Source organism: Triticum aestivum, chromosome 7A (assembly GCF_018294505.1).
Source record: "Triticum aestivum cultivar Chinese Spring chromosome 7A, IWGSC CS RefSeq v2.1, whole genome shotgun sequence".
Taxonomy (NCBI): Eukaryota; Viridiplantae; Streptophyta; class Magnoliopsida; order Poales; family Poaceae; genus Triticum; species Triticum aestivum.
In genome coordinates, this window is record NC_057812.1 from 169,106,644 (window position 1) to 169,114,416 (window position 7,773).

The window sequence follows — 7,773 nt, forward strand, 5'->3', positions numbered from 1 at the left end:
ATACATACAGACTAGAACTTGATGCGCGCTTCACTGCGCCGATTTCGTTGTCACGTTTATTGTGTAGGTTTTTTAATCATTTCATTATAGTCGATGTTTGTTGTACAGTGTGGTGTTTGTTTTCATAGGCCAGTAGTGTGGCTAGCTTGATCCTTTTTTTTTACTGGACATGAAATTTTAGTGCAAGAGAGGTGAGAGGCTGTGTGGTTCTTGCGTTTCTGCATTTATGATATTCACTGTCACATGATACGCGAGTGTGAACCAGTGTTGCGGCTGTACATGTGACACATGACCTAGAGAAATCTACCCGCATGCCACACACCCAATGGCTTGATCTAAGCGACTGGAACAACGAATGTTCTCTTACAACCGAGATCCACACGTCCAATCTAGTACGATGCACCAAAGACCTCCCGTTCTAGGGAGCTTAGTATATTTAGAGATATGTGCAAGCAACAGATTTCTTATATATGCATGCAAAAGAACAAAGTCCAAAACCAACAGGTCATATATAAGCAGGATCATGCTTCTTTCTATATGCACACAAAAGGATTATTGTTGTGTTCTGGGGTAATGATTCAAGACAGGAGTAAGCTTGTATGTAGAAAATCATAAAATGATGCATACTTCTGATCATATACGTATACAGAGAACGACATGAAAAAGAGAAGGACATGAAAACATATATACTTTTATAGTCGTAGATATTCAGACCTTCATGCACTCAGCCGATTTTCTTCAGGAAATTCCACCAGGTTTACCAACCTCTGTCTTTGTTAGCCTCCATCCATGCTTGAAGCTGTTAGGGAAAAGACCCCAACAGAAAGGCACGCAATGAAAACATAAAGAAACGATGATCAAGAAAGAATAGACCTGCACCTTGAATCAAAAACTTTGCAAGAACAATTTTAGTACTAACATAATTTTGTTTTACAATAACCAATAAGAAGGCAATAAATTATTGTGAAGCGAGTAAAAAAATATTTCCATGAAATCATCAGATAATTAGAGCTCTAAACAAAGAAGGGAAGTCAATCCTCATCAACCTCAGACTGCACGTAATACTCTAGTGGGTTCATATCAAAATTTGAAATGTTCACAGCACAATGAAAATAAAAACAGTCCAAAAAGACATAAGTAGAACAGTTCACTTGGAGGTGAAGAAAATTTGAAAATAATATAGTCCAAACTTTTTGTGCTCGTGAAGTTGTGATATTCACCAGTAGCTTACATCTTTCTCCTAGCTAGAGAACTGAAGCTAGCCGAAAGAAAATGCATGTTCAATAGACATGGGGGATTCAAAGACCATGTGAAGAAAAACAAATACATCAGGAAACATAATCCACAAAGCAAAGCAGTTCCTCAAAAAAAAAAAGCAGAAGAGAATTCTAGAAGTTCAAATACCACTGGCCATTTTTATTTGTTCTTCTTATTTTGTAGCTCATTTTATTTCTTGTAGGCAACCCTTTTCCTTGTCAGTTCCTTATTTTGAGCCACACTATTCCATCATATTATCTAAAATACTGAATAATTCAGATACCAACTGATGTCAACTTCAATGCCTTTCTTTAACACGTGAAGGAGACCGAGACGCACATCTGAAGGAGACCCTGAAGGAGATATAGAGGTACCTTGATCAGTGAAGTCTATACACATGTTATGATCTAAATAGTTGACAACATGAACTGATTTGAGTAAACTAAATCGCTCAAAGGCCCAATTCAGTTGCAAAGAAATCCAAGGCATAGAAATCATATCATTATTTCTTGCATACTATGAACGGGTAAACAATTTTTGAGAAAATTAATAGTTATAGGCCTGTATCAGGAGAGTAGTTGTTTATCTCTTAAATGCCGGAGCACGGACATGCTACAATGCATAACAATTATGCAGCAAAACTCGGTTCACGATACACGCCCGTCATCACTATCCTTGCTAGCGTCAACCATGTTGATAATAGCTCGTTTCGGTCATTTCTTGTAGTATGAATTTGGTCACAAAGTCATCCTTCAAAATTGTAGTATCATAAATTTATACATATTTTTTGTTCTGAGCAATGGATGAATATTATAAACCTATTTATAAGCATCAATAATTCGATACCGAAGCACCAATTTAGGGATCCCCGTTCATACATGCATCATGAGAGAATCGGCCATTTGGGGTTAGCTACAGGATGAAGAAGACAAAACTTGAATATGAAAAGTATGTAGTCTAGTCGACCAGAGTTGCCTCGGTGCCGAAGAACCACTACCAAGTACAAAATTTGGCATGGTTAGGATTGGTCGGTCAATCTTAATCCCAATCAACCCGGCCGGCCAATCTTAAATCCACTCTAACTCCAACATGGGTACCTCCATCCACACGAACACAACAGCCATAGGAAGAAAGCACAGCAGGACGCCCCACAGGGGTCAATACCCGAAATCACTAATTAAGGAGTACTCATTGCAAAGAACACTCCACTTTGCTAGATTGCGACATGCAGCGCGCCACTTGTCCCAACCTGAAAGTTTTCTCTTTTTTCATAGATCCATTTATTCAAAACGTTTTATCTCTTATACCGTGCGTCCAAATCTCGAACCGTTTTCACCATTGGATTCCTCGCGTCGAGATCTTCAAAACTAGATCCCATGTTGATAGGTTTTGATGAACATTTTTTTCACGAAAAAACCGGAAGAAAAGTTGGGCGAAAAAACCGAACCAGGAGCACGGTTTTTTCCCCTTTCTGAAAGAGGCACGCCCGTGCCTCTCGTGGAAGCAAAACCGTAACTCTCGTGAAAGGAAAAAAAACAGAAAACGTGTTTTTTTTTTTCGTTTCCGAGAGGCACGGCCGTGACTCTTGCGAAAGCACAACCGTGCCTTTCACGAAAGCAAAACCGTGACTCTCGCGAAAGAACAAAAACAGAAAACGTGTATTTTTTTTCCCTTTCCGAGAGGCACGACCGTGACTTTCGCGTAAGCACAACCGTGCCTCTCGTGGAAGCAAAACCGTGACTCTCGTGAAAGAAAAAAAAACAGAAAACGTGTTTTTTTCCGTTTCCGAGAGGCACGGCCGTGACTCTCGCGAAAGCAAAACCGTGACTCTCGCGAAAGAAAAAAAAATAGAAAACGCGTATTTTTTTCCCTTTCGAGAGGCACGGCCGTGACTTTCGCGTAAGCACAACCGTGCCTCTCGCGGAAGCAAAACCATGACTCTCACGAAAGAAAAAAAAAACAGAAAACGTGTTTTGTTTTTCACTTTCCGAGAGGCACGGCCGTGACTCTCGCGAAAGTACGACCGTGCCTCTCGCGGAAGCAAAACCGTGACTCTCGCGAAAGAAAAAAACAGAAAACGTGTTTTTTTCGTTTCCGAAAGGCACGGCCGTGACTCTCGATAAAGCACAACCGTGCCTCTCGCGGAATAAAAACCGTGACTTTCGCGAAAGGAAAAAAAAAGAAAACGTGTTTTTTTCGCGCAATTTTTTTTCGATTTTTTGATGGAAAAGTTAAGAAAAACCGGGGGAAAACCAAAACGTCAAAAAAACCCGAAAAAACCCGTTTAAAAAGCCGAAAGCGCGTGCGGAAAAATAAAAAAACAAAATCCGAAGGGAGCGTCCAGAGCGCGACATATGGCGAATGGCTGAGAGCGCGCCAAGTGACGCTGATCGTTGCGAGGCTTCTGAAGGAGTGCTCGTTAACTAGTTGCTCCCATCTCTGTCCATGCTACAACACAGCGGCCATGACAGCCCACGAGACCTAGCGCCCAAATCATCATACCCGGCCACAACCCACAGATCGGCGAAACCCTAGCCCGCATAACACAGCACTGCCGGCCACAGAACACCGATCAAACCCTAACCTGCGCACCAGCGGCGGCACCCGAAAGGAACCAGCAGAAAATCGATTGTCGACGGGAAAGAAGAGGGCGCGAGAGAAGCACCCACCATGCCGCCGACTGACCGAGAGAAGGAGCACACCAAACGAAGGAGCGCGCCACTGCCGACAAATCTCCCCACGCACATCGAAACACGGAAGCGACGCCAGAGAAACGCCAGAGCAGAAGGAACCAGCGACACCTAGGATAAAAGAGGCCCCGCACGCCACAAGTCAAGCCCTCTTCTTCTTAATCAATGAAAATGGCAAATCTTTTGCCTCGTTTCAAAAAAAAAAGAACCGACCATACCCAAAACAGGGCCCACATACCGCCTAAACACCCTCGATGCACCGCCTAAACAGAGAACACAAGGTTCAGAACATCGATAACACGCGCAACAACATCAACTCTAGTAGCTTGCATGAACAAGTGGATTTATTGCCTGTTTTTAAGTTTTCTTTTTCTTTTCGCGATTTGGACCCACCTGTCATTTTTCCTTGGCGAAATTTGCCTATTTTCCCTGTGCTGCTCCCCAGAAAAAAGAGAAATGACCCCGCCACATGTTTAAAAAAAAAGAGAAGGAAATTACCCCGCCGCCGCCGCGCGCCGCTGCATCTTGCCGTCCACCGCTCAACCGCCCGGCGCGCGAGCCACCGTTCCGCCTGCCGCATCCAGGTCTGTTCCCGCTTGCTGGTGGACGTTCCGTCCGTCGCGCCCGGCCATCTCTCTAGTTTGACCTCCTGTGCTATTCTCCCCCCTTCCCTCCAGTGTCCTCTAGTTTGACCTATTCCGGCGTCGTTCCGTAATAGTAGATCTGCGCTTCCTTCTCCGAATCGGAGAGGAATCTGGAACGTACTATATAGGCAGCCAGCTGCGGTGTAATCGGTTCGAGGGAGAGATAAAGTGCACTCCTTGAGTCCTGCTTTAATTAAACTCATCCTTCCCTGGGAGTTTTAGGTTTTCCCTCCTTGTATAAGCTACACATCTATCCTGTATAAGCTACCCTGTTGCAGATTGGGGAACATCACAGCGGTCACTGGTCAGTGATCTGAAAATCAAATGGGCAAGAGATGGGTTATGGAGATGAGCCCCCAAGAAGCACGTAGATTCAAGCTCCGACGCCACAACAGCAGGCCCAAGACGCGTCTGGACAATCTCCCCGAGGTATGGCTTTTCCTGTGGTACATACACTAGGTCAACAAATGACATTGCTAAGGAAAAGGCAGGAATCCTTAGTATTATTCGCTGTTAAGTTACAGAGACTCCTCGATTTTCTTTCCTATTCTTGTGAAAGTTTTTAACGATCGCACACGCCAGCACCCTGGATATGCTCAAGAATACTCTCAAAATTAACATTATGAAACTTAAAAGGCCCATAGCGCGCATGCTGAAGCAAGAATTAAATATGCAAAATTGTTTTTATGAAGGTGCCCTTGGATCAGTAAACGGCAGTCACCTGCAAGGCATTGATTTGACCTCCAAAATCTCGTGGCCCTTGAATAAATGAAAACCAACAGATTGATATGATCTGCACGGTAAAATGGAATGACATACCCAAAATTTAAGAAACTCATGCGTCAATTTTTTTTGAAGAAACTCAATGGTAGTACGGATGATGATCGTTTTTCATCCAAATATCATTAACTTTAGACTTCTTTTAATGTGTGGTTTTAAGAACAAGTAGTTTAGGAAAACTGCACCTAGGCAATTTCTATCAGATTTTTTTTTTTGTAGAACATGTATATTTTAGGGGTAAAAGAACGATGCCGATTCTGTTCTCGCACGATTTTCATTCGCTGAGCATTCTATTATTCAAAGCACTATTTTCTCATCTATACTATATTCTTCAGGATGTGATACAAAAGATACTATCGCGCTTGCCTCTAAAGGAGGTGGTGCAGATAAGCACACTGTCGAGTGGGTGGAGACATGTCTGGAGGTACCACCCAGATCTAATCTTCAGTGTTGAAAAATTGTTTGATGGCAAGGACAAGGGGGACCAAGAATTTGTTACTAGTGTCAATGATATCCTGAAGGATCACTACTGTACTGCTGTGAACAAGTTTAAGGTGAATTATGGACTCTCTGAAGAACACGGTGATGATCTTGATGGATGGCTCAGTTTTGCTGTTCTATCGAAGGCAAAGAACGTTGTTCTTGATCTACGCCCTCCACCCAAATGCCCGGACGATGTCTACAACTTCCCTCTGCATCTTTTTGATGATCGAAACAGCTCATGTGTGCTGTCTCTCCGACTTGTCTTAGTGTGCCTAAGGCCAGCTCTGAATTTCTGTGGCTTTGCAAACCTTCGATCACTCAAATTGCATAGGGTTTATGTATCGAAGGGCCTCCATTGCATGCTCCCACACTGTGCTGTCCTTGAGTGGTTAAGTCTAACAGACTGTTTCATGCCTTCCTTCACCATGTCTGAGCCACTAGACCACCTGCAGTATGCTTGTATTCAGAATTGCAGCCTACAAAGCATGGAACTGCATGCACCAAATCTCACAGTATTCAATTATTCAGAGCAGGATGTGCCGATTGTGCTTGGCAAATTCCACAAGCTGACAAAGGCAAAAATTGAAGTATTATCAGATTCTGACAATCTAGACTACACTTTTAGTCATCTTGTTCGGGCTATGTCTAATGTGGAGGAAATCTCCCTTAGAATTCATATCGAAAATGAGGTTGGTTTCATTTTGAGCACTTTCTGAGTAATTATAACTAAGACAATAGCTATGTCTGTTTCTCTGTTACTGCACCAGCTTCTTGCAACTTTAGAACCTGGTGCTCATTAATATTTATATTTATTTCCAGGCACGACAGTTCATGACAGACAGCCGGTGTGATTTTATTAATCTGAGGCATCTCAGTATAGAGGTTTTGGTGGACGGAGATCCAGGTTGTTCAAGTGGGATTCTTCGTTTGGCTTCTCTATTGGAACTAACTCCCTCTCTTGAAGTGTTCAATTTGCATGTGAGTTACAGTCTTAAGTTTGCTTGTACGTGCTTTTTGTTGTTTTTGCTTTCTCCTTTATCCTCTGGGCATACCATTTGTATGAAGCTCTTAATCTATGTTATGTGGTTCACAACAGCAACTTTTTAGTCTCGTAGCCCTCCCTGGCAGTGGATCGAGGGCGCCCGTGCGCGTCGTCGAGAAGGCGATGCAGCGGGTCGATAGCCAATATGGACAGGATGGGCGACAGGGGTGTGATGCTAAAAATAAGAAAGATTTCAAAGTCTAGGTTCGGTGGCTTATGAACCAGGCTCATAATCTCCTGCGAGTCGCTTCAGGAAGCAATACCCTACATTTAGGACCAAATGAAATTAGGATGAAGATGCGGATCAAAACAAAAGGATTTTGTCACAAAATAAACAGCGGAAAAGCAACACCTATTGTAACTATAACAAAGAGTCGGGCCAATTGGGAAACGAAGAAGACAAGACACCAACAGTGAAGAGTTACATAAGCATAGCATTACTATCTCTGTTCCTAAATGTAAGACGTTTTTGCCGTTCAAATTGAACCGCAAAGAACAGATGTGTAGTTTTTAGTTTTATTTTTGAGAGAGGAAAAGAGAGGCATATACCTTTACTGCGACAGAGTTACAACTTCGATAACAGGTGCAAGAACAACAACTTGTTCCATAGTACTTTCTTCAGTAGCATGCCACTTGCACTTGTTCCATAGTACGAACTACGAAAGCTTGCATTTGTCGAGGATTCTGATCAGACTAACTGAAAGTCTGAAACTAAGAATTCTCAACCAAATAAGATTCAGAAAGAGAGTTCCTCAATGTTATGTGTGATGCTTAAACAAGATGTTGAAGTTCAGGGTTCGGTGGCTTCTGAACCAGGCTCACAAGTCAGTGACAATTGTAGAACTTCATCTAGTCGGACCTCCTGATATACCTGATT

The 7,773-nt window shown here is 42.8% G+C and overlaps 1 protein-coding gene across 2 annotated transcripts; it reads left to right on the forward strand.

The window, feature by feature from the left end:
• The first annotated feature begins 4,386 nt into the window (after positions 1 to 4,386).
• LOC123152609 (putative F-box/LRR-repeat protein At3g28410) lies at positions 4,387 to 7,521 on the forward strand. Of its 2 annotated transcripts, XM_044572111.1 has the most exons (5): positions 4,394 to 4,531; positions 4,870 to 5,020; positions 5,707 to 6,543; positions 6,674 to 6,832; positions 6,951 to 7,521. In XM_044572111.1, the coding sequence occupies exons 2-5, from the start codon at positions 4,916 to 4,918 to the stop codon at positions 7,098 to 7,100; spliced, it is 1,251 nt and encodes a 416-aa protein (XP_044428046.1). In that variant the 5' UTR covers positions 4,394 to 4,531; positions 4,870 to 4,915; the 3' UTR covers positions 7,101 to 7,521. The 2 variants fall into 2 exon arrangements, with proteins under 2 accessions (XP_044428045.1, XP_044428046.1); XM_044572110.1 differs by having other exon boundaries at positions 4,387 to 5,020; positions 6,951 to 7,520.
• Positions 7,522 to 7,773: the final 252 nt, after the last annotated feature.